Genomic DNA, 27,940 nt, shown 5'->3' with positions numbered 1-27,940 from the left:
ATAAATGGCAGGAAGGAAATACGACTCACATGAGTATTTCCACACCAGAGTCATTTGTTTATGAAGCAACAAAGTCCTCATAAAGAGGAAGGAGGGGTGGGTTGGATGGAGCAATTAGGAGCAGCGCCTTCAATCATGTGTCTTTGAGGGGCAAAAGATCAAGGTCGACATTGGTTTCTTCAATAACATGTCAACACTTTACTAAAACCCTTTGTCTCCTCCTGGTTAAGTTTAGGCATTAAACAAAAATCCTGTTCAGACTTAAAACACATTCAATCTACAATGCAACTGTCATATTCAAGGATGCCATTTTACTGGTTGCTTTGGTTACATGTAAACACGGCATGTTATGATGAAACTTAATATTTTTACATCTTGGCTGTCACACGGCATTTTTACCCTTCATATGCAATTGCTGTCAGGAACACTAGAGTCTGGTCAAGAATTCAGTCTATGGGGGAATTGAATGCCTACCTTTATCTGTCCTTTGGAGCAGGGTTCACTACAGACTGAGCGAACCATTTCACTGCTGTTCATCCACAGCTTGTTGTCATCTATGTTCAAGATACCCTCATGCCAGGAGCCCACATTTATGTAGTCATAGCGCTCGTCATCCACACTCTGTAGATTCATGATGTCATACCTGAATGTACAGAAGGAAAGATCATGAACTACTTCAAGTATAAATAACAGGAAGAGAAAGAAGGACAAGTAATTCATAGAGATTCCACCACCTAGCAGTATATTTGTTCATATTCAAATCCTTTCATATATTTGGAGCCCTTTTTATACTGAACCAGGATGTTCTCCACCTAACCTCTAGCTGACAAAGAAATGACACGGCTGTGTTTTCTGACTGTCAAATGGAGTCTGTTGGACCGAAAAGAGATGAAAGTGGCTGCCACAGTGGACCATCCTCTGAATCTGTTCCAGTCCAAACTAATTACATCCTTTTGTGCTCAAGAATGGTGCACACGTGTATGCTTATGCACATGTGCTAATGAGTTGGAGAATGTGGGAGAGGTGAAAAAAATTCAAGATTAATGATAATATTAAAGCTCTCTTTCCGTTCTCCTCATCCTCTTACCTGCCTGGGGTGTCTCCGTTTTCATCAAAATAAATCTCCTCCCCTGATACTCCTCTGAAGGATGTCTTGAGCAGGTAGTCCAGCAGCCTGCTGCCATCAATAGGATCCATGGCTTCACAAAGCCCTGTCTGGCCCGGACACATCTCCTTGTGCATATCATGGAGACCATGAGCCATCGCATAGATGGCATTGATGACAAAGCCCATCTTACTATCCTGAACATAGTTTTCATGCAGACTCTCATTTCCTGTCAAAAGGAAAAAAGAGGTCATGGAAGAGTTGGAATAATTCAGAATTACATAAGGGTTGTTTTTTTTTTTGTGCTGTATTCAAAGTCAAGTTACACTATGTGAGAGAGAGCATTCGATTTGATTCAGACACAGAGAACAAGCAGTTCTTGCAAAATTCACTACCCTTAACATCCAAAGAAGGAGTCCAAAATTCAAATAGGAAACAGATGTGGAGAGCAACAATTGCATGAGACTGTGTATATCAGTAGTACTTCAGTCATCTGAAGGCGCTGTTCCTCAGTTATTTGAATAATGGGAAATTTGGCAAAAATAAATGGATGAAGCCATTTCCTCAAATGTTTCCTACCAAACTCATATATCTCTGTGCCTTATTGGAAAGTGCATTTAAAATACTTATGTACTTTTTTTGTGACATTAACATGCACATTTAGTAGAAAACAAGGGTGCTCTAGCTCTATACAGCATCTTTTGTGCAGTTTTTCAAGACAAGTTTAATTACTTCTCATAAACAAGCCTTACACATCAGAGTTTGACTGATCCAATTCTCATCTTTACCATTAGACTGCCAGAGTGAAAGAATCCAGAATTTCTCTAAACATCACAGGGTGTTGCGTTAAAAGCATCGGTCAAACTCTTCCTGACTTGAAAGTGTCTAATACAAAGTGCCGATGACATTAGAAAAGAAGAAACTAAAAGGTGGCTTGTGGCTTTGGTGACACACTTACCACCTTGGAGATCTTTGGAATATAAGAGGTTTATAAAAATGATATAGACAAAGCAGAAAAGCAGTTGTGACTACACTAGCTGTGTTGCTTGAAGATAGTGACATTCATCACACAACACAAATTGAATTTATTTATCATTTGATTGAAAGCATGCTCAGCTATTTATTTTCACGTCAAAGTGACTGCAGTGATGATTGGCTCTGCTGAGTCAAGAACACAATTTACCGTGATCACCTTTTGGGAGCGAGTGGAGAGAAATATTCAGAGGGGAAAAAAGTAGAGAAAAAAAATGCAGTTGAGTCAAAATGAGTTTTTGTTATTATACATGAGTTTTGGACTCTGGTCAAATTCACCCCTCTTGTCTTTCTACCAAGATGAAAGAACAAAGCAAGATACTTGAGATCACCACATGACAGACAAAATGTCTTCCTGTTCAGCTACAATACAAGATGAATATCTCAGCTGTAACCCACCAGTGCAGACTTTCTTGAAGTTCTTGTTCTCCTGTGGATGGCCCGGGAGGCGACACTGGAATCTATACTGCCAGAACTCGGAGAACCAGGGGTTTCTGGTGTTTTCATCCAGACGCAGCTTTAGGTAGTAGTTATCAAAGGACTTGACCACCTCGGACTGCAGCTTCATGGTGATTCCTCCCTCTGCTTCTTGCTCATAACCTTCCACGACCTCATAACGGTCTGCCCATCCATCACTGCCAAAAAAAAAAAGATTAGAAAGAGAGTGAAACATTGACACAACAGTAAGAGGTGCTGCTCGACAGCGTTCTTGTCACTGTCATAGGTCTTTTGTACTGGATTGTTGTATATTATAATTTGCACTTAACTGCTAATTTACATTGACAAGTCTGTAAAGCTGTTCACAGTAGCTGTATAATTAATTAATTCATGTAAGAAAACATATACAAAAAAGGTTTTACTAATGTAGCTTTACTTTAGAGGACAGTTTCTCTGTCTTATTCAAAAATTTTTTGTCTGCTGCTGCCCTTCATCCCGGTCTATATTAGTACCTGTTAGCAGTGAGGCTGCTCTAAGTGGTGAACAACAGAAATGTTGTCAGCTAATTCCTTAATTCTTCACAGAGAGCTGATTAAAAGGCACATAAAGATTGGGATGAACAGGTAAGTGGTTGCTGAGCAAGTACATTCAAGTACAGTCTGTTCTGTCAGAAATGTCTTATCATTAAATTTGGATTGAAGAAATCACTGCATTCCTTCTGTGAAACATAGTGGTGGTGGGATCATGATTTCGGCCTGTTTTGCTGCCTGTGGGCCATCATTACTGAAACAATGAACTCTGAAATGCAAATTATAAGGGAAAATATCAGGACATCTGTCCATGAACTGTATTTCAACAGAATGTGGCTCAATGACCCCAAACACACAAGTCGCGCTATGAAAGAATGGTTAAAGAAGAATAAAGGTAATGATATGGAACAGACCTGACCTTGATTCAATACGTTTTGTGGAAAGACTTGAGGTGAGCAGTTCATATGATGAAATCCACCAACATCCCAGAACAGAAACCATTTAGTACAGAGGAATGAGCTAATGTTCCCTCCAGCAGATGTGCACGGGTGAACAACAGAAACCAGAAACATTTAGTCATAATTATTGCAGCACAAGAGGGTCACGCCAGATACTTAAAGCAAAGGTGCATATTAATTTTTCTGAGAAAATGAATTAAAAAGTAGGACATTTTCTGTTTTGGTGACATTAGCTCCTACCTCCAGAGACAGAGTAGAAAACAAACAGCAATGAAAAATAGCAAAAGGCAATTCTAGATAAGTTGGCTGTATCCTATCTATTGTATGTCAGTGTTTGGATGGAGACTAATTAGCAACTTACCATTGAAACTAGTCAAATGTGACAACAGAAGAACCTTATGCTGTATTCAAGCCTAACCTCTGGGCCATGTTGTTCTTTTCGCTTTCTTTTCAGATTCCAGCACAATTAGAAAGACTACATTATCTACTCTTCTACAGAGTTCAATTAGTGTGGGTGCACCACTTGGTGTCTTATCTCAGTTAAATCCTCAATTTAAGAGGACAGAAGTTTCAACAATAGTGCCTGAACTGTAATTGCAGGCTTTACACAATCCCTTCAGCTAGCTCGTTGTTTGCTTGTGTGCAAGACTGTCAACCCCAACAAGCTCATTTGGACACATCTGGCCAGTGGGTTCCAAGAGAAATAGGAGACATCGGTGAAAGGGAGACTTAAAATAAAATGAAAATCCCTGCTCAGAGCTCACTCTTTCTGAGTCAGTGTTTTCAGCTGTGTTTTCTACTGGCCGTGTCTTTTTAATGTGAGCTCCAGGCTACTGCCTTCAAATACCTGTTCTATTGACAGCTACACACCAATTAGGTATGACTCACCATGGAACCAATTACCTTACACACATGGGATGTTCTGGTTGAAGGATAAGGATGTGTCTGGGTCAAATTCTCTGACATTTTTATCCACCATTACTGCCAGTCAAGAAAAAAAAGCCATTCGGACTGAGAAGATGCTATAAAGCCAGTTTATTTGAGAGAGTAGAGTCTTTGTCTAAGATAAAAACACACATATACTGGGCAGCAACAGACATGCAGAGTATGGAAATCATCCTAACACTAAAGTCATCCTTAAGTTGTTGAAGCATCTCCAGCTGAACCTGAGGTCTGATCCTCTGACCCTTTTGTCTCTCTTTACACACTGCATGTCAGCAGGGAGGTGAAGTAGTAATTAAAACCCACTGTTGTGAACTCACTGAGCAGTATGAAAGATGCATCCCCAAAATTTGAAGAAAAAAACAAAAAACATAAAGTCTACATTTGTCTTACAGTCACAAATTCTAACAAAAAGTAACAAGTCAGAGAACAAGGTATGATAAAATTATTTATTTTAAACAATAGTCTGTATTGATCATAATGAAGGAATGTGTACCGCAGAATATGGTGTCATCAGCTGTATATTCTTATTAGCTTTTGGACAAAAGTTTTGGTGAACAGCGAAAAACTTAAAGATAATTTAGGCTCAGGCTTCACTGCAAATGCTAATTTCTTTTGCTGTTTTAATGGGATTTCTTGACACTGAAAACCACATAATTTCACTGCAGTAATTTCCATTTAAAGGTTGAAATGGTTGGTGGAATGTTCCCTGCGATATCCACCATTTTCTATCATGTTCGCAAACATGTAAGTATTTGGAGCCAAAAGTTACCATGAAGGGATGGATCTAACAGAGAACTTGTGGATGCCACAAACATGACTTTTCAATTTCAAGGAAGCCTCGCCCTGAAGTACATCATGTCCTACTGTCCATATTGCTCTAAATGAGTCCATTCACAAAATGAACATCATGCAGTAGTAATGAAGACAAGGGAGACAACTTTATCAAGAGGAAAATTATTTCTGAAATACTAATTCAGTTGAGAAATGGGTTAATTTTCTCCATGATAGTTATTCAGTTGAACTGCTTTTTTTTGTAACCATGGACTTGTCCACTGCTGGCCCTAAGGAAAAATAAATGTTGTTTGTTTTGATTTGTACTCGAAGGCCACCTCCAGCGTTAAAATTCAGTTTCTGGTAAGAGTTAGTGATGGGTGGGTCATCAACATTTTTTCATTGTTTCCCAGGTATTTACCAACTTTGTGTCAGTTACACATGGGAAAATACTACATAACAACAATTTGAATTCACAGGGACTCTAAGAGGAAAAGACAGGTCATATTATGTGCTCTCTATAGGGTATGTATCAATTTACAGACTGTAGGTTGATTTCCATGTTCTTGTCCCAGCAAGAAAACTGGTGTGACACTCAATCTACTATGCAGAATTAATTTCCAAAACCCCAAAAATGGTGTGAAATTCTGTTCTCTTCTACAGTTCTGGCCTTGCATTCAACTCTAAATGGTTCCTTTCTTTGGTCATTCTTAACACTTGCTTCATAAAAGGCAGAACCATATCTAACATTGCATCTAATCTAATCTACAAATGCACACCGGAGCTTGTATAAAGGTTTTTTAATACATTATGTGTGTAAAATTGCCTGAAATGAATTCAGTGAAACATGTAACCCTACAACAACCAGTACTGTAACCTTTGCGGCACATGTTGTATAATTGGGTATTTGTGATAGAATAATATAAGTATGGTTCTCTGAAATCACAACAAAACTTCCTCTTGTGTTTCAAAATGTTTGCTGTATTTTTTTTTTGCTGATTATTAAAAAAACACATTTAAACTGAGTCATCCTTTCCATTCTTCTAATTGAGTGAAGACCGAGAAACACGTGGACTTCATTGGGCCGAGTCACATTTCCTTCATTCACTCCAAGTGAATGCAGTCTCTGTCCCTCCCTTTATTATAATGTACAAGCAGTACAGACACCCAAGGACAGCCACACAATACGATTTAGACATTTGTGCGCATGTGTTCAGACTGACTATCATAAACATACTTACATGACAGGGTAAAGTCATTTAATGAAGCCTATTCAGTTACTGTTGCTTGTTTGGAGTATTTGCTGAACATGAAGAGAAGGAAGCAGACAGTTCTTAAATAGAGACAGAGAGGGAAAAAGAGACAGCAGGACTGCTGTTCAACACTCCATATCAATAATGCACAGCACACTGAAGACTTGCTTGACTGTGTCTCACAGTGAAGTTTGTGATGAAATAAAATGACAGTCTCTCTTCTCACACTCCACTCGCAGAATAGTGCGATCTGGCAGAGCTCCAAGCAGCTCATCAAAACTCACGGGCCACACGAGGGACGACTAATGGGACAAAATCTGATTTAATGTCACCTCTATCTTTCGCATCCCCACGCTGTATATTGGAAGGCCCATTATTACATAACCTGGGTTAAGTATACCAGAGGAACACCTGTTTAAGTGGATTAAGGAGTCACTGCTGTTCAAGTGTGCGCTCGTTAGTTCTATGAAAATAGAGTGGCAGGAAATAAGAACGTAGAGGAATGCTTCCATGAAATAATTGCAGTCCTAATAACTAAAATACTACATTGATCGTCACCCTCTTAAACTGGATTATTGAGATTTTTCGTGCCCCTGTTACAACATTATTCACCGGTGTCGTCTAATATTACCTATCTGGCTACAAAATTGATATAAAACATAAAACACACATTCAGAAGCAGTGAAACCTGACCAATAAATATTTCAAACAAGGCAGATTTGGAAGCATAAAGCCAAACTGGAGCATGGAAGTGTTGATTAATACTTTCTGAAATAGACAAGTCATCAGAGGAGAATTTGCTGACTTGACCCCAAGTAATAGACTTTTTTAATAGAGTTGAACAAGACCTCTTGTTCTGCTGGAATTCAATCGTATATTTGACAGGAAGCGACTGGCTCTAAGCCAGCAGAAGGATAATGATATGAAAAAGTTGAGGGGCCAAACAGTTTACAGCCATTCATTACATCCTCCTCATTAATCTAAAGTTAATGAAGGGGCCGCTCTTATCATTACTTCTATGTATATTTTCCAGCTGCAACCCAGAAAACTTGAATACTGATTGATCATTGATTGATCATGTTAATATGTTAATATGAGGTTGTTAGGAGGGGTGTTGCTTTGGTGATTTCTTTTTAACTGACTGTTAACTGTCCAAATAACACATGAATACCTTTCATTTAACTAACATAAGGGGGGGGAAAGAAGATATTTAATCCTGAATTACGACTGGGCTGAGAAATACCTGAATACAGCCTTATCAAAGGTTTCCTGAACAGATGAAAAGAGAGTTGCATGTGATGGAGCAGATGGATGAGCTTGTAGTTGGATCACTATTGTACACAAGGCACCAGTTTGAGTCAGGCTCGAGCAGAGTGGAGAAGGGGTGCTGGTGCAGGCTGCTATTTATGAGATGGAACTCATTAGGTTGAAGATAGACTGAAAGTCCACTACCAAATCTGCTGCCAATTGATAGATGATGTTTTCCGTAATAAGTGGTATAGGAAGAAGTCTGCAGTATACAAGAAAGCCAAAACATTTCAATGGCATTTCATTTTTCGTTACTTACGGTAGTTGTTATGCTTACTCTATAAAATGAAGAATAAATACATGCGTTGGGAGACTAGGCTGTCTTTTATTTTGCTAAACTCCCATATAACCTTTTGGATTATTTGAGAAAACTGCATTTATAAAACCATAAAATGAATCTCACCGAGGAAATATTCACACAAACATTAGAGGGGGAAAAGAAGCAACCAAGTGCTGTTTTAAGGATTTACACAACGACAACAAACTCTGTCACTGTTTCCTACTGTGCATAAGACAGATCTTGACTGTAGAAACTAATTTCCAAATACATTTCATGAATGACTGAAGTCAGCATTTATCTGTTTCTCATTTGCAGTTTTAAGACAGCAGGTGGTATGCCACGCGCCACACGATGTGTGTTTTTCAGTGATTTACTGAGACCTGATGATGTGTGGCTTTGTTTAGACAAACCCCGCTCGTTGAAAGCTGGATAATATACAGAAATGTATACAACAGTGTCTGCCGGATGATCTAGTTTCAGTTTGATAGCACAATTGTATATTTATGAAGGCATGAATTAATTGGCAGGGCAGAGATTTAATCACATGCACTGTTTCCCCAGGAGGACGAATGAGAAGAGTTACTTTAAAAAGAGGATGTGGAGGATTGGGGAGTGAAAAGAGTTTCCTAATTGCTCTGTGCAAATGTGGATTTAAAAGTTCAGGTAGTTAATGAAAAAACTTTTAAGCTGTTGTCTTTTTCGCTGATCATTAAACTGCTGTGAATACAAAATTCAGATTATCTTTGCCCATGAAGAACCAAATATTGCTGGACACAGCTGATACTGCTGGGACTGCTTAACAACACATGATAGAAATACAAACAAGCATGAGGCTCATTTTGCACACAACGTTTGTTGACTGATAGCAACGTACAATCACTTCATGCGCAAACCTCAGCCAGAAACAAAAAAAAAAAGGTCTTATGGCTCAAACAATGTATTTAGGATAAACATGTCGGACAAATCAGACAGCAGCAAAGAAGACAGCTCACTGAGGAAAACAGGGGAGAGGACTGAGACTCTGGTGAATAGCAACGTATATACTGCTGTGTTTTGAGTGTGTGAAAGTTACACACAGGGAACTCCTACACATAATTTATATCTATGCCGATCCCACAACATTATGAATTCATTCAAAACTGTTTTGGCCGTAAAAGAACTACTTAATCACGTCAGCTAAATTCCCAGAGACCCCTTTCCCTTCTGTGCTTACGAGTCTCCCTGCTCTCATCTCCGCCTTTTCTCTCATTCATAACTCAAAACAGGAGTTGTGTTTGCTTGTTCGCTTCATGGCAAAAGTAGCAAGACTCTTGAGGTGACACAGAGGCCCTGGGTGGGCTGGTGAGCTTTTAAAAGCTCATCTAGGCTACTTTTATTTATTCATCATGCCCCAGTTTGAGTGGGGAGATCAGTGTCATCTATGTTAACAGGGAAGACTGTAGGGAGAAAAATGTTTTTTTCAGTTTAACAACAAGAGGATGTTAATTCACTGCCCAAGTCTGTGCATGGAATGGTTGCGGAAACTGAGTGCTCATGATATTTTATCATGGGCCTAATTGTTTGCAAGGCTGACGACAACATTTCTGCCAAAGTATTTGGATATTTTCAAAGGCTTTCACGTTTGTGGTTGCTTGTCATTGCGATAGTAACAACTACAAGATACATTTTCAGGTTCCCCAAGATGGAGTTATGATAACGTTCACTGATGTCCAGCCTCTCACAGCAATCTTAATCACTGACAATGTTCTCAGACAAATAATAGCTCCGTTATTTAATCTCTTCCACCAACAACACGCCAAGTGTGCTATAAAAGAATCATTTTCATTAAGGCCGTCGGTAAAACAATTCCAACACAATGTTCTTGATTTCATAATTGGCCCATAGTTTTGCACTCAAACTTCGCAAGGAATTATTGAGTTAAGGTCGTTGTTGTAGCAACTGTTTTAGAAGCATTCTTAACATTTTAAAACTGATAAAAACTGTTAAGTTTTCATATTGCTGTAATTGTCTATACAAAGAAACACATCCATAAGGAGCACAAGAGGCCAGATTGGCAGTGGCACGTTTTCATTCTCATCTAATCATTTGTACATAGAAACGCTGTTTGCACCACGAGTTATAAGACATGCCCATGAGGACAAAAGCAAAGAAGAGGCACGATTTTGTCACATGTGAAGTAGAGACACAAATGGAGAAAAAGATGGAAATTCTTGGCTAGTATCAGTTCTGGAATCAGGGAAATTATTAATGCTACTGAGTACAGAATAGAAACAGAGGCGATCAGCTCTGTAAGTTCAGAGAAAAAGGCCCTTACTGGTATCCTTACTGGCCTGATAAAAGTGAGCACACATTCATTTATTTTTAATGCAACGTCGTAATTATAAGTCGGCGCGTACATACTGAAGAAATTATGATAACGAGGAACACAGGCTCTGTGAAACTCAGTGAATTCTCTCTTTTTTTCACTTCCATCATTTCAGGCTTGAACTTCATAGCAAAAAAAGTATGCATGAGGCTCGCACATTTTCATCTCACAAATGTAAATGTTCCAACTTTATAACTACCAACTTGTGCATGAGGAAAAAAATGTAGTTTTTGTCTTTGCACATTCTTTATACATCTGACTCCAGGTTGCCGTGTCGACACGTATTTGCCTCTGAGACCTTTTTTTTTTCTCCAAACAGCACATCTTTAAATTTGTGGGAATTTGCTGAGCAGCTTGCCTTTCCTGTTCCCTTGACACATTATGTCCCTTCTTTCTCCTCAAACTATGAAATATGTTACGTTACAACTCTTCACCTTTCAAGTTGCTTCTTTCATCTAAACAACTGCTCAAAACCCAAGGCAGTTCAGTTGACTGCGATACTGGACAAAAAATAAAAAACCTCCTCTAATAGGCTGGAACCAGGGATAGATTGAATTTTTTTTTGCATTTAATCTGAAAAATCATTGCTTATCATAAGCTAAATTATTCTAGATTTTGTTTGTCTCAGTCAATAATGGTTCTATTGTTGATTTTTTTTCCTCTGTTCCTTTTACACATTCCTGTTATACCCACACACTTTAGTCCAGCGTGCGTTACAGCTTCTGTTAACCAGCATGTGACAGCTATGTCCAGATGCAGGCCTGTGTGCTATTTTTGATCCCTCCAATGTCGCTCAGCCGTCCCCTTTTACTCAGGAGAAACAAGGCATCAGTTGGAAAGAGAGAGATGTCCCTGACAATGTGTGGCTGCTTTCAATTAACATCAGAAGTGTATTATGAATATTCAGATGTGGCTCATTGTGCTCCGTTGCTCAGTGAAACACAAACAGTAATCACGAATCCTGACCCAACTTGAGTGCATTTTCCAGAGCCACTTGTCAACCAGTAGCTCCACCGCAGAACAAATGTCAACAGCTCGTCCTTCCATTGTAATTGCAATCTTTGTTTCTGTTGCTGTCAGGAGGGATTTTTCAGATGTCAACAATATTTTCCAAGAATGGACTTCTGTGTTGTATTTTGTGGAGCCCTGCTGAAAGCGTGTATTGAAGATCCGCAGTGAGACAATCACACCAGCTCCAACATGAGGTCAAACAATATCTCCATGGAGACTGTGGTGTAAGCAGTGCACAAGTCGTTTTATTGCTGCTGTACAGTAAATTCCACTCTGCTTACAGAAATTATTATGGTTAATGCATGGCACAGTCCTGATGACAATCATTGAACTTTCCTGTACTGTGGTGAACCCTCCAAAATGGATTATATGTCTGCATGAATATGACCTTATTCATCGCCAAAAGTCGTAGCTGAAGGAGACAAAAATGTTAAACCTGGTCATGTATTCATTGAGGCAAATTATCCAATATTATTATAAACATCTATGATTGACAAATGTTCATGAAGCTCTAGGATTAGAAATTAAAGTCAGGTGTTGACAATCATTTGACAACAGTCAGGTGTGGGTGGGAGCTCTTCAGGGATCTGATTCTAACAACATGTTTGTGGAACGAAGGTGATGTAAGAAAGAGTTGTTGTTTCTGATCAGACCAAAGAGTTGGAACTCCAATAGCTCACAGTTAGAGAGCCTGACATGAGCCTGCAAAAAGAGGACTTCACCTCTGTACACAGGGGCCATGTTCTACAATACTGGCTTGAGGTACTCAAAATGTTCAAAGGTTTGCATACTTTTGCCACTCACAAATAGACATTACTATATTTACATAAATACATGTGGTAAAAAACTCAATGTAGTATTATTTTGGAATATATTGTGGAAATCTGATGTTGTGGATCCTATTCATGGTAAAATATAGAAGATTCTATAACCTCGTAGGGTGCTTTGACACACAAAAAAAGGGCTAAGTGGTCCACTCTCTTCATTCCAACACCTTTGTCGATACTCATTCCTTACTTTGCTTACGTTACAAAAAAGATGTTTCTAAAAGTAAGTCAAGAAACACCATGAAACATGTTGCCGGTTTTAGGAATGCAGTGCAATGACTTCCTTCAAGGAGGAGAACATCAGATGATAGAGATAATACAGCATAGAGTTTTAGGTCAAATACTCCCATGGTACAGAACACAAGCCAATATGCCTTCTTATTATCTGAGAAGTAACAACTGAAATTAATTTCTTTTAAAATAACATACAAAATAAGCATCTTAAATATTAAAATGTCATTTCAAAACTCATTAATGTTAATATTGAAATGTTTCTTAAAACTCGATGAATTTTGATTCAATTCAATTCAGAAGGATGGATTATGCTTGGAAACAAATTCAGTCTTAACTCTTGTGCATCTACAGTTCTGCATGGCAAAGATACCAATTTATTTTGGCATTATTTTCAGTGCTATTGCCAGAGAAAAGCTCTTTATTTGCTCAAGCACCGCTATTTGCCAAATAACTCGCATGAAAAAGAAAACAGGCACAATTCCACATCCTCCGCGCACTCCTTCCTGAGATGGAGAGAAGGCGAGAGCTATAGAGATGACAGGAAAAGGCAGTGAAATGTGTCATTTCTACAACTCCTCTCTTTCTGTGTAGCCCCAAACATTTCATTTATTCAAGCTTGGAGCAAAACCTCAGTCTCCCTCTCACAGAAAATTAAATGGGACAGCCAAATGCAGGAACCCATGTGACACGCACAATACAGATTCCCAGCTTTCTTTGCACCTCGCTGCAATCTCAATAGACACAGTCTAAGCCTTTTAATGACTGGGGTTACGCGGTTTCAGGGGCAGAACATCCACATTCCAATCTGAATGTCCATTTTGTCAAGAATAAAATAATAAATAAGACTAAAGCATTTGACATTGGACCCAGACCAGAAGCTGTGGAGTGTAAGACAGGGAAGAAATGAGCATTACATGTGGAAAAGCAGCTTATGTAAATGACGTTTAGTAATAACAGCATTCAAGCTGCTTTAGCGGAAGAGAGAAAATGAATGCTGCTAATTGCAAGAGAGTACGCAGACAGGATAATGAGTGGGTGAATTCACTGCATGCCACCATTCAGCAACTTTGTACAGGAGAAAAGGCAGTGGAGTGAATGATAACAGAAGACACTGTACTGTACAGTGAATGTAAATCTGGTTGTAATAGATGCAAAAACTACAGCTCAGCAGAGAGACTTGAAAACCATGGTAATTTTATTTGTATAATTGAGTGGGTGGAAATTATCATTCAAGACTAAGAGCTTCTTTGTAACAGTTTAGTTTAGAAAAAACACATATCGACTAATATCACTTTAAGATGCATTCCTCGCATCATTAGCTCACATACATATTTTCTAAATGCACAACTTAAAAATGTCAAAATCCCCTTCGATGGCCCTGTGAAAAGTATCCAACGAGGCTCATGTTCACTGCATCATTTTGAGGGTTTTACCATTAATCTACTTGAAGCGGCTGCAATTTGCCGTCATAAAATGTCATATGTGGTGTAATTCACAGTACAAAAGTCAGCTGTCACATGCTGCAGGGATTTGCAAAATAGGCAATAAATGCATTCAGTAGTGACTGAGTTTGTTCTTGGGTTAAAAATGAGTTAGAAGTGACTCAACTGCTGACCTCAAGACTAGATAGACAAGATACTTCCAATCTCCATAAAATTCTCTGTGCTGTGAGTGAAGCATTTACCTAAGTTACAGTCACTAAATGTGAAGTGAAGAAATAGAATAATGTTTAATGTGTAATAATATAGGCTCTTGGGGGGTCATTGTGTGTGTTTACACACAAGCAAGCAATCAATGACTCTGCTGCCATCTTAGAGCAGCGAGCTCCCTCTGTGTGCAGGAGCACATGTGGTGCCCACATGATGTTGTTCCTTCATTCATATAGATCACAGCCACAGTAATGCTGTAGGTTCTGTTTCTGGGCAGTCGTGCCCCCACCATAACACTGCTGGGATTGTTACACGTTGCCCCAGGTCAGATCAGCCACGTGGGACTACCATTCAGCCAGCATCATAAATCACTGCTACTGTTGTAAAAATAAATGATAATAAATTGAATGGTGAAGATTACTTTTCAGCCTGCTGACAATCATATCATCATTCAATATATTTGAGGACTAAATGAACACAATCTACTACTTCAGCTTTCTGAAATCCTCCCCTTCTCTCTATGCTTCTGTAAACGATTATTTTTTACTCAGTCTCTCACTGGTTACTCTGGAGGGGTTTTCACCTTAATCTGTGGGCACCATTGATTCGCAGCCAAAGAATCACAACAATTGTCTCCATCTCCAACCACTTTATTGCAGAACTGTGTTACTCTAAGCTTATCACCACCAGCTTGTACCTCTGGACATTTTTTGTCACTTTTTAGAAGACTCTCACTTTGAAATGTGCTTAAACACGTGGCCTCGCAGCCTCAGTCATTTTAAATCAACTTTGGCCTTGGGAACATGATGGTGTTTCTGGCTCGTGTTCACATATAGTTTCTTCTTTGCATGATAGAGCTTTAACCTACATTTGTTGATAGCACAGTGAATTGTGTCTATCTATTTCAACTACTGATAGACTCCGCCTTTCTAAGGTGCTCTTTTTATGCCAAATCATGTTACTGACCTGTCGCAATGGGCCTAAATTAGTTGCAACATGTTCCTCCAGCTGTTTTTATTAGTACCACTCAGTTTTCCAACCTTTTGCAAACACTATCCAAACTTTTGAAATGTGTTGTTGCCATAAAATTCAAGGTAAGCTAGTACTTTTTATGAAATATCGAAATGTATGAGATTTGCAGATCTTTGCAGTCTGTTTTTATTTACATTTTACACAGCATCCCAACTCTTTTGCAGTTGGGCTTGTTTGTTGCATGTACATATCCTGCTTGCCTGATATGAGCTTGGAATGAATATTGTCTCAGAATGTGTCATAGAGGAATGAAGGGAGCTGATTGGTAAAATCCTGACTCACAACACAGAGTGGGACAGACATGAGACTCTCTGACCAGCAATAGCAGAACAGAGTGGATGTAAAGTGTTGAGGTGATGCAGCGTGGAGTCGGCAGATGAGGAGTGAAGTGGGTCAAACATGCTGCCTCACCTGGCCCTTGTCAGAAGAGCAGTTTAGTCGAACGGCAAACACAAAAGCTCTCAGATTCAAACCACTTGCAGTTTACGCAGCCACTGCTGTGTAGTGTTTTGTCTGTCACTGTGGTATTCCATGATTATCTCAGTGTATTAGATGAGGAGCACGCTGTTGGATTTTCCATTGCAGCATGCCTGGTTCACCACTTTTTATCCTGTTTTTTTGGTTTGCTCTGCGTACTATTAAATAGAGGAGATGGATAACATCAAATAAATGAAGGCCATGGAACAAACAGCCTTGTCATTTCACAGCTTTTGATTGAATATACTTTTTTATCCTAACAAAACACACTGACTATCATAAGGTTGTGCTTTACCGAAAAATCCTAATTTATTATATAACAAGCGTTAGTGGGTGACTGATGACGTACTGTGCTTTCTTTGTGAAAAATGTTTTACTGGTTGGCCTGATGAAATTATGAATAAATGCTCACTTTCTTTTTTGGCTACAGCCATTTTGAAATATTTCATTCTGTTTTGGGTGGTGACTTTTACAAGTAAATACTTACTAAATATCTAGTACCCTAGGACCCTCAACCTCCTTCTGGTATTATACTAGATTATGATCCAGTACATAGGAGTTGAGTTCTGTGTGTTTAAAATAATTCTAAGCACTACTTTACATTATGCTGCTATCGAACTGACTATTACTGACCATTTCTTTTATTTCTGAGTTCCACAATGTTTGGAGATTTGTCCCTTTGTAATCCTCCTTTTTGGTGCAGGTGGAGTAAAGAGGGCTTTGGTTGCTATTCAGCTGTAAAAGCTGTGACTGCAAACAGAGCTGACGAAAGCAACAAGTGAAACAAAACAGCAAAGTTGCAGCCTGTCAAACTAAAACACCAAGCTGGTAGAGATAACCTATGAGCGGTTCTAATATTGCAAACACTGCCAGACCAAAAACACTGATTATAGCCATAAATTCATCAAAAAAGTGCATGTGACTCGTATTGCAATTGTTAAACTTCTTTCCACAGTGGCTACATTACGCGTTTTCATATTCTCTGTAACTCTGTGTACGTAAAAATGGATATGCACATTCATGTGTGACAAAAAAGAAGGCCTCTTCGGAGGTGAAAGCATGAATTAAGAAAACAAGCTACCCTTTGATGAGCTAATACCTGCCTGCCAGCTTCATTCAGCCTCACACATGGCATGGCATCTGTGTTGGCCCAGACTTGCTCTGTCATTTTTACACACTCTGTCTCTTTATCCGTTTCATTTTTCTCTGTGACCCAGAAGCATTTCTTCTGCCCATGGAGACTTCCACAAAAGCTAAAAAAAGACACACTTTTCCATATCCTATGGAGGAAAGAGAAAAGGAGAGATACAGGAGGGAATGTAGCCAATCCTGGAGTGTCATTACGATGTATAATTTAAAAGGCATTTGAAAAGCAAGACTACCGTCCCCTCGATAGATAGATAGATTGATAGATGGTTTAGTTTTTTAAATTATTATTATCCCTCTCACATTGTTTTATTAGATCTAGGCATACTAAGATCATAGTCAGGGGCAAAGTCCAGTTTTTCAAAAGCTTGTACGTTCCTCACAGTGTTACTATATTATGTGGTGAGAGAGCTAACTTGTTGAGATTATACTGTGTGCACAACACACAAAATTGCAATGTTTTACACTGGTGATAGGGCTGTGTGGAAGGCCCAGAAATAATGCCTATGGAAATCCTGTATACTCTCTCATTTAGTCATGCTGAAACATCTAAGCGGAGTGGTTTTTAGCAAAGGAACAGGACATGAGTGGAAGTCTTTGTCAATGAGGAAGAAACCTAATGAGGAAAAATGTGACAAACTGTAAAAACTGTTCAATTTCCTCTAGATATTTGTAGTTCAGCTTCAGAGACTGATGTTGGATAACCTTACATGAGAGTATTTGGAAGAGGGGGGTACTTTTTGAAAAATGCTCAAACCAACAAATGATTGGATAAACTTCAATCAATCAGATCAAACTAGTGTTACAAGTTAAGTTAGTCAGGTCAGTGAATGGAGGCCATTTCTGACTGTCCTACCAAAATGCCACCTGTAGCTGCCAATAATGTCCAGTAAAGTACGCTGATCGGATTTAAATTTTTGTGTTCGGCCTTATAAACGGCCTTATAAACATTCAAGGCCTTTCCTTGAATGTTGCAAGTATCCAGATGCCTTGCAAGGTAAAATAATTTGCCCTGTTCGTAACCATTAACATGCATAGTGTGTAATAAAATCACAAGTGATCAGCCGTGATACAGGAGAATATATGTGGAGGCACCCAACAGACTTGGTTGTAAAGACCTCAGTTGGAGGTGGTCTGCCCAACATATGGCCAGATACTTTTAGCAGTGTGTGTTGGGCCACACAAAAGCACCATCTGCTCTAATAAGTCCTCTGCATAATCAGAAGCACATACTCATTTACACTCAACAGGCTAAACACAAGCAAGTGAAACTGATTCCCATGGACAAAGAGAGATGTATCAGTGTTTCAAAAATCTTGGGCATTTTGCCCGAGTTTGACTGGAACACAAAGCCTGTGTTGTTTTTATCTCTTCTTGTTCTGTAAATTCTGGCAAACTAGACAAAGGATGCAATGCATCCAATTAAAAATGACAAATGAGGCCTTTGCAAAATAATGTACATTTTTGCTGGAATACAAAGAAGGGAAGACTAAAAACGCACAGTGAAGAAGTTTCCAAATGCAAAATTTGATGGACTTCTTTTTCTTTTCAGAATTGATCTTTTCAAAATATGAAACAAGCTCATGCAACGTTCAGCATATCTCCAGTGAATCCTGCCCGGCTTGGCTGCAAACTTTGGTCATCCTTAGCTATATTTTTAATGTGCCTCTCATGTAACACACAGCTGCCAACTAACCTACAACAAACAGGTGCCAAAAACATCCCGTCCTGGAATGATGTGGGAAAGATGCTGCATGAATGAATGGATAATTAGCATCAACTATGCTGTGACTTATACTGACAGCCGAGTGTGTTCTTTGCAGTTGATTTTGTGTTGTAATATGAGTTACCCGTATATACTATGAGTATACTAATATATACAATGACTGAGTTACCTAATGACTAATTTCTAAGATTATGCCGCACGTCTCTCCCTGTCACTCAGGTTCACTAACAAACAGAGTAAGACAGGAAGTGAATATCTGGTATGTAAGTGTAATCACCAAAAAGAGGGATTTCTTGAACTCAAGTTGATTAAGTGTGATCTTAATATGTACAAATAAAAACAGTGTTCATGCTAATATACAACAGCTATAGGTGTGCTTCTGAAGACCTCGGCACAAACAGGTAGAGAGTGGACCAGCAGCATTGAGTCCCTCTCTAGCTGTGTGTCTGCAGAGAAATACCAATTATTCATTGCTGAAAAACATTTCTATTCAGCGCTATTGGAATGTGGACTAATTTTCCTTGGTTGCCTTGGTGACATGCACCTCAGGAAGACAACACAGCATCTCACAGTCTTCCAGCATTTTAGCCAAGGCCTTGCCATCCAGAGAGATTCCCTGAACTGTGAATTAAAAGGTCAAACATACAAATGCACATGTACCTGCCAACAAGGAGGAGTTCCCCGTAGACCCCGAGTCGCCTCATAGCCATCAGGAGACCACGGACAGTCATGCCCTCACAGAAACACACCACTACACGGGCTTTGGGTAGGCGTTCCCGTAATTTCCTCAAAAGGCGATCAAAGTGTTTCTCGCCAGCGTTGCTGTAGATCTTGTCCGAGTGTGCGATGCACAAGCCTTCTTGAGAGGCCAGCTCTTTGAAGGCCTCCATGCCACTCTCCCCATAGTTGCCTAAAGATGGTAAAGCAAATAGGCTGTGAGAAAACTGACACTTCAGTGGGAGAACATTCTGTCCTCACTGAGATTAAACTATAAAGCATCTATTTTTCTGAAATCTATGTTGATTTTATTTTTATTCCATTTTTAAAATGAATCTTTACACAATTTGTCAGTGATAACAAAGCATGCAATGCCATATTTTCAATAAAAAAAGAAACAACACACTGACAACATTAAATAGCATGAGTAATTGTTTTCAACCATAGATATCCAATTATTTCACTGATAGACAGTCAATGTCATGCTTAGAGCACACCCCCACAGCAGTCAATCACTGTATCAGACCTTGCAAGAGCAGAAGCTCTCATCCACTGACAATGTGTGTCAGAGTTTGCTGGCTGCTGATTGCAATCGTAACCAAAAGGAGTGAAGATGGCAGTCCTCGTTTAACTACTTAATGTCACAATCAAGAGCAACTTAAAGCTGTTTGAGTCAAAAATCTTCTGTGTTCACAGGGATCGCAGTGCTGGACTAATGTGTCACAGTCTGGATTGTTGATAAAAACCCACAGCTCCTCAGTCTGAGAGGTGGATTACACAGACAATCCAATCATTGTCCATGCTGGAGCCCGTCTTTGTGTCTGAATGTGTATGTTTTTAGGAGAAATATGAAGCACCTTTTCCTTAAAATCTGAAAACATCCATAATGCAATTGTGATGATGAGAGGCCAGGTTCCTGTAGGCCCTCTATGTGAAAAAATACACTGTACATAGCATGACTTTCTATTACAAGAGGACAGTAGGTGAAATAGACATCAGTGTAATGCATTTACTTAGGCTCACAGGGCTGATGTGTTGCTTTTCCAACAGTCCAGTGATGAAATTTTCAATTGCCTCTTTCCATTCTCCCAGTGGTAAATGGAAATAATGATATCCAATTATTTTACTCTTTCCACCTCAGCTGGGAGACAGGTGGGTGGTATTGCATTAGTTGACACCCCATTTGAAAATGACCACCAAAAATGAACTCTGAGCATTCCCACCACACAGATGATAATCGAGACAGGTAATTTATGCAATTTCACAACCCTAGCTGTTGCTATGGGCAACAAGCTGTATTTATAACTTGTCTAGGGTGGTGGAGAGTGAAACCTCCAGTCGTGACCACAAATTCAGAGACCAGTAAAGATAGAACAACACAAATGAGTAGATCTACACTTGATAAGGTTGATATAAGACTGATATCAGGTTAATCACAATGTCAACATTTAGTAGGACTCCAAACTTCTGAACAGTTATTTTTTACCAATCTTTTTCAGTAGAAAGGGGGGGGGGCAATTACTTAGCTTGAAAGTTGTACTCAGATGGTAGCCTACTAAGTTAGTGATGTTGCTTGCAACCCAATTCCCCCTCCCCTGATTGGTCTGTCATTAGTCTCAGAGGAAGGTCAGACAGCTAATGCCACCTAGTTATGCATACAGGTACTACACTTCCCTAACTCCCTCTCTTCATTTATCTGGTAGCAACCTGTGTCAAAGCCCATCTCCTGCACCTAACTATAATAAGACTTTCCAAAGATGTTTTACACTCCCCATGAGTCTGCAGTTCCTCAGGGGGGTATCCTGGGTAATGTAGCCTGTCAGTCATAATTTGGGTGCACATCACTGACTGTGTTTCACCAAGACTTTAATGAAAAGCCATGGACATAATTCATTTCACAGTAATTACTTTGTCTACCCAACCCGTCTCTCCCTTTTATCTCCTGTCTCCACTGTAATGCACCGCTGTGCTGCTCGGCAGCACAAATTAGGGAGAAAGTTCTCAAAAGGAAAGTGAGCTAATCATGGTATGAAATGCTGATTTCCAGAGTTTTTATGAGAATAATATAACACTTGTTTTAATAATGTATATCTAACAAAACATGAACCAGCGATGTCTTTTTTACCACCTCAAACTCTTCCCTTAACCATGAAATTCATATAACATTGCTGAATAAACATCCACACTGTTGATGATAAAATGGTCTCTCATCTGTTCCACTAGACTTTTTAAGTTTGCTGTGATAAGTATGAGTGACTTAAGTTCTCCCTAAAAAAAAACTGTAAAAAGCAAATATAGATTTGCGATTAAATATAAGATTAATTAAAACTGCGCTTAGGTCACTGTGCATTTCTATCACAACACTGAACACCAAGAACCTCTAAAGTCTTGGCTGCATGGCATCCTGGATATGGTAGCCTCTTCTATGAATATAACAGCTAATAGGCTATGTGTCACTCTTAATAACAGCATTGCTTTGATGCTATGGTTAATTAAAAATATGGTAAGTAATGAGGTCACTATAAAATCAGTATTTGTTCACTAATAGACAGCATGACTGCTAAGGTAATACTGTATTATCACAGTGATTTTACAGTTGGGATGATTAGTGATGGACTCTCACCCTCGGTGTGGACTGCGGACACGTAGGTCCAGTTGTAGTGCTTGACGATGTCCAACATGGCCCGGGCCTGAAGGGTGTCAGAGGGGACGACCCTCAGGAAGTACTTGAACAAAGTCTTGTCACTCAGGTCGATGCTAGTGGCAGAGTAGGCAATCTGCGGGATGTTGAAAAGCTGTAACAGGTTTTGCACCTGAATAGCCACAGAGCTGGATCCGGGTCCGATCACTCCGGCAATGGGTTTCTTGGAGGGTGGTGGCTGATTAGACGGGGTACCGTCAATGCACCATTTGGATCCGTCCTTATCATCCCGGATGGAGATGAGGGAGTCCCTGATGAACTCAATACTCTGCTCCAGGGCAACAGAAGAGTGCCAGCAGGAGTCCCGGATCTCACAGCCAAGGCTGATGTTGGGGAGCAGGTTCGGGTCGGAGTTGATCCGATCAAGCGTGTGGAACATTGCCTCCACCCTTTGGATGCCGTACTGCTCTCGGACGTCTCCGCACTTCCGCTCGGCCACTTTCTCAGCAGACGGCTGGTGGTGTACGGAGAAGAGCGCGCCGATGATCACGTCTCCGTCCATGCGAGCCACGGAGCGGGACACGGCGCGAGGGACCACCGACCGCTCATAGATGCTGCTGTGGGAGAGCACGAGAACGCGAAAGAGACATGTGTGGAGACACAGGAGAGCGAAGAGACCCATCTTTACGCGTGTCATATTGTGCCACATAGAGTGAGCCGACCCAGCTGTGCAAGCATTTTATCTGCTGTCTGCCAGTGCTTCCACGTTTATCCCAGCCATGACCTGCGAGCACGACACTTGGAGTATATCCACGCGCACCTGCAGGAAAAACAAGACAAACTGCTGTGATGTGACTGGAAGAAGGAGGCTAGAATTGCCAATGTAGGCTATAAGGAGTTCACTGAGCACGCATGCTCTTATCAATCAACGCCTTGTTTCACACCCCTACAGCTGGCAACATACCTCATATCTCTCTAACAAACTAACACCTAGATTCCTTTGAGCAAGGCACTTTAACCACATTAGCAGCTCAAAAGCCCGATCATAGAGTCATATTTTTAAATTCTCAGAAAATCTAGTCTCCCTTTTTTCTAGAAATTAAATAAAATAAAAACAGTACTGTAAAAACTCTCAATTGTGAATCATGTGAGGGTGCGGAGTATTGTTCCTGCTGCTCATTGAGAAAATCAGGCAGAAACCTGATTTCAGCACCGCGGACAGCGCGCTTTCCAAACACGGTACAAGGACGTTTTTTGGGACGTTGCCTGGACTCGTCATCCTCTCAGTCTTACTCACGATTTTAATCCAACTGATCCCTATCTAAACATCGAAAACAAAAACTCCATCCATAATCGACACCTCGCTGGATTCCACATGTGGAAGGGTACGAAACAGCCTCGAGTGTTTTTGTCCTAAACCTACCATATCGAGCATCCTTCTGTCTGTCGTGCTGCCAGGGTGCCACTCAACCATCGGTGTGAAGCAACAATACCAATATCAATAAAAACAAGTGTAATAATAATTGTCTGACATAACAGAGAACATAATAGAAATGATCAGCTGTGATTGTCACCTTTCCTACAGTGTCCTGTGTACACCATGCACCTTCTTAGCTGCTTGTTCTGTGTCGGCTGCATCAAAAACTTACCTGAATCCTTGAGACATGTCTCGTGCCTTCAGTCGTCTTCTGTTGCGCTGGTCTTTGTCGGTATTACTTGAGTTTCTCTGTCTCTCCCTCTCGCTCGCTCAACTCGAAACGTAAAAAAATGAAGGACCCCCCCCCCCCCCCCCCCCCCTCCTCCCTCGCTCCGTCTCTCACCTCTCCTCTTTGCCACAAAACTCACATTTTCATGTCTTTTGCTTTTTTTTAGCTTCATGCCTTCCAGTCTGCATCTTCAAACTAACACCTGCATGTTTTAGGAGAGCATTACTCACAGCATTGTCACAAATCATTCGTAACAAAAGCACTATGCATTGAGCATTTCAGCTCGCTCTATGAGAATGTCTGGGGAAAGCACAAGATTAAATGATCGCTCTAACTGCCCATATCTGTTTAACTGTGAATGGGTGGTGCACAGTTAATACTATATCTCATTACAAATGTGTCACCTAACATATGAATGTGTCATTCATTTCTTTGTATAGAAAGAGATGAAAAACACAATTTACCATTTGAATCACCTCACAGCTCTCTCTGGTCAGAAGAGAGTTAACAAGCCTAATAAGGCCAGGAAAGCCTGTATCTCTGATCTACCCTCGCTGAGTTTACTTGAGGCCCCCGGCTCCTAAACTATATGAAAAGGGGACGTGGACGATTTCAGCACCATGGACAGCAGTCAAACCCATCCACTGCGCCATCTAGCGTTTCATTGAGGGTCATAAATGTCAGTCAGAGCTCAGCTTTTGCCACTCTTTTAATCTGATAAAAAGACCTGAAGGCTATGAAGGTTATGAAGGCCTGGTCTGACCCGGTGTTCTCTGGCTTTTAAACCTCTGGAGGCTGTAGGAAAACACGTTTCCACTGGGAAAAATAAGCAAAAACCATAGAGGACACATAAAACATCTAAAAGTTCACATACTTCTCTGTGGTCGCCCAGTTTAGGCTATATGAATGGAACGTTTAAAACAGCTTCAATCCAAAGCGGTGAAACAGAGTGTGGTTCAACTTTAGGCAACTCAATCTGTTCTCATAAAGGTCCCATCCTGGAGGGCGTATGAACTGCGTGGTATAGGGTCATGTCGTGACTCACGCCAGGCGGTATAAATCACAAATAAACTTATGAAGGAGTTGCTGTGACACTGGTGCCTGAGGCTCTGGCAGCAATCATCTGATATTGAACCTAAATAAAAGTGACATGTTGGAGAAGGGGGGATTATTTAGATGCCACAGTCACTCTTCGGGGCTAAGGGTGATGGTGGGACTTTGTCTATTCTGGGACTGCGTTCTGCGTGGGTTGACCGAGAGACTTCCTACCAATGACTTAAACAGTACTATCATCTCAACAACACGTTATCAGTGGAGTGGACAGGCATGAAGAGGAATTGCATGAACTAAGTATTGCATTTTTTGTTATGTTTGAGGCTCAGGGGTTCCTCCGTTATCCAGGCTTGGGTTTGCATGGAAAATAAATAAAATTGCATCATGGTAAAAATACATAACTACAGTTCTGTTTTATTTCCTCAAACCAGAAACTAAATACAATCAGTCAAAAATCTGGACACTTTTTTTTGCACATTCTTGCTTTTGTGCATCTTACAACAACAGCCCGAGTCCCTTTAGTGCAAAAAATACTTCAATAGAATATTCAATTTGCTGTCTTAAAAGTAATTACATTAAACAATTAATAGCTTGCAGACAAAAGCATGTTTCGTGTTTCTGATCTGCAAGAGAGACAATGGCAAGAAGAATGTAAAAAAGGGGGATAGGGTGGAAGTCATAAAATGATGAGGTACACCGCACAAACCCAGTCAGTGGGATTAAAATTAGATCTTGGATTCAAAAGCGTCAGATGTAACCACTGCACACTATAGAGAGGTCATTTGGAATTCTGGCCATAAATGGTTAAACATAGAATGATGCTTTTAGATTTCATGAAAACCTGGATGGTCCCACTGAGCGTTTGTTTAAACACCTTATGACAAGTGTATTCAGTCCTGCTAAGCACTGTCCAGTTGATGTGTCCATGAGTCAGTTCCTCCTGCTCCGGGGCGCTGTTATGTTTGTAGGTGACCCCTACCTCAAAATGTGGCATCTGCCTTTATCAACTTTAATGGTTAGCAGTATGGTCAAACTATTATCCGTTGAGTTTAACAGAAAGTGGGGCAACAGCGACCTCTTCTGTTTGCTTTTGGTTTCTGCATTTTACATTGTGGAAAAAGGCCACGTAAAGCAGATTGCCTTAATTTAGGCATTTGCTTTTTCATCTCGTTCAAATCAGACTGTATCGACAACTTTCTTTTTATCCCTTCTTTTATTTGAAGGTCCCTCAGAGAAACAGTCAGTGTGTCATTCTCGTCTCAGACCAGAAATAGTAGACACATAGTGACATACATTAAAGACATGTAAATGGTAGGGTGCCAGTACAGAGTTGTAAATCAGCCAAAGTGAGACAATAAACATGAAGAACCAAAAACTGAAGAGTAGCAACATTTTTCATTTGAGCCCCAAACACAAATATGTAAACCAACAACAAAGAGAGTAACAACAACAACAAATAAAAGTCACAGAATAACAAAAAAGTCACAAACCAGATTACCAAATTACGGGGGAAAATAAGTGACAGAGACATGAAAGGATACAAAATATCAGCTTGATTTGCAGAAAAACATAAATATGATTTGCATTATTTTTATATATATATATATATAACATTTTTGGTAGAAGTATCTTGGTCCTTGGTATGATGAGTTACACTTGTACATTTTTGGAAAAAATCTGTTTATGCTCTGATCGTGAATCAGAAGTAATTTTCCATGAATCACCTATAAACAAAAACAACTTTATTTTTCGAATAAATGTTCCCTTACCAGACAAATTCGTGGCTTAGATACCACTGTACGTCGTAGTGGACCCTAAAGATTTATTACGCAAATGATTTAGTTGTGGGTCTTCATTATATATATGTATATGTATATGTATCTAAACACTGATTTTGTAGTATTGCTTTCCAATTTACACATGTATCCTTTATCTTATGACTAATTTCCCCACCATTGTCAAACGGATGTAGATTTTGTTCAATAAAGCTTTGACAAGAGAAAAAAAGGGGGGAGGGGGGGCTAAGTGAGAAGAGATGTATGTAACTAGCTAGCTAGATATCAGTAGCAGTTTCCCCTCATAGGTAACTACAGTTAACATCCAGCTTTGGTGCCTTTATATAGAATTGTCAAACATATCTTTTCAATCTTTTTCCTGCCAACACACCGATCAGGTGAGAAGCACCTCGGATGCCAACGCATTATCCTGCTAAAGTTGGCTTGTTGTGAGCCGTTCAACTTCCGACCTAGCTAGCTGTTTTTAGCCGTCATTAACCGGTCAGTGTTAGCTAGCCTGCCATTGTTTCTCAAACAAGTTGCTTTGACAGTGAAAGAACAGCTGACAACAAACGAGCTTTCAGCAGATTGATGCACAAGCTCCTGCACAGGAAAGTGAATTATTATTAGCTTTTTTCCATCGCAGGGGGTTTCGCTACAGGGCTGTACGTTCCAACTAAACTTCGACTTTCAAGAACATTAAGTAGCTACAGTTGGTTTTTTTATGACCAACTGGATTGTTTTGTCCATAAATGCGCTTTGATTAACCAAAGCTCGCACGCTCAAATATATGATTTCTAAAGCTTTGCTGATAGATAAGTGGTGTGCGGTTAGTGTCCGCACACGACGTGATTTCTAACAGTCTACCGCAGAAGTCAGGATGACTTTTCACGTCTGAGGAATAGATTTGATGCGGGTCACTTCGGTGGAAGCGTCCTTTATTTGCATCTTAGGTGCGGGACACATGGAAACGTGTCAGAGAATTTACGACAACGTGAAATTACCAAAACTCTGTGGCATGTAGACTGAATCTAAGTGTTCCATTTCTTAATGTTTTTTTTTTTTCCAGAAATAGTAAAACGTTCAAATGCAACTAAAAGAAACTGTAAGATTCTTCATTATCACAAGATCCGTCCTCATCTTTTTTTGTTACTTACTTTAGGGGTTAGTAGCTTTTGTCTTACATATTTGCTGATGCTTAGCGTTCTATACTTGGACTATGGACTAATGCACACAACTTTGCAAAAGGGGGGATGCAAAGACTCAACAGTTTCTTTGCTTTGTAAGATCTCAGTAACATTTTTTTTGCGTTTGTTTATTGCCTTGCTTTCTTTAGTGTGCTTTTGGTATCCATTTGAACTATATTGAGCATGAAGTATTTGAATGTTTGAATACTCCATATTCAAAGTCTGTTTACAGTCAGTGTTTAGTTGGAGATAAAAACATGCCCAAGGGGGGGGG

General features: G+C 39.9%; 2 protein-coding genes across 5 annotated transcripts in view; one reads left to right on the top strand and one right to left on the bottom strand.

Annotated features, from left to right (window-relative positions):
• grm1a (glutamate receptor, metabotropic 1a) overlaps positions 1-23,692 on the bottom strand; it is a 37,008-nt gene extending 13,316 nt beyond the window's left edge. For both annotated transcript variants that reach the window (XM_072362642.1, XM_072362643.1), the window contains exons 1-6: positions 23,595-23,692; positions 21,928-22,765; positions 19,248-19,497; positions 2,537-2,772; positions 1,088-1,334; positions 475-643 (exon numbers count right to left, since the gene is read on the bottom strand). In XM_072362642.1, coding sequence (XP_072218743.1) covers positions 475-643; positions 1,088-1,334; positions 2,537-2,772; positions 19,248-19,497; positions 21,928-22,654 — 1,629 coding nt within the window. In that variant the 5' untranslated portion in view covers positions 22,655-22,765; positions 23,595-23,692. The remainder of the gene's footprint in view (positions 1-474; positions 644-1,087; positions 1,335-2,536; positions 2,773-19,247; positions 19,498-21,927; positions 22,766-23,594) is intronic.
• Positions 1-27,940, top strand: part of LOC140266677 (F-box only protein 30-like) — a 146,611-nt gene that overhangs the window by 114,375 nt on the left and 4,296 nt on the right. The window contains exon 2 of one of the 3 annotated variants that reach the window (XM_072361743.1): positions 26,758-26,877. The gene's annotated coding sequence lies outside the window, so the exon portion shown is untranslated. Of the gene's footprint in view, positions 1-26,722; positions 26,878-27,940 lie in introns of those variants that run through there. The other 2 variants (XM_072361744.1, XM_072361742.1) reach the window with 2 other exon arrangements.

This window comes from Leuresthes tenuis, unplaced genomic scaffold (genome assembly GCF_036924035.1).
Source record: "Leuresthes tenuis unplaced genomic scaffold, fLeuTen1.0.hap1 SCAF_13, whole genome shotgun sequence".
NCBI lineage: Eukaryota > Metazoa > Chordata > Actinopteri > Atheriniformes > Atherinopsidae > Leuresthes > Leuresthes tenuis.
The sequence above is the reverse complement of the archived record's forward strand: the minus strand, read 5'-3'. Positions and strand labels throughout refer to the sequence as shown.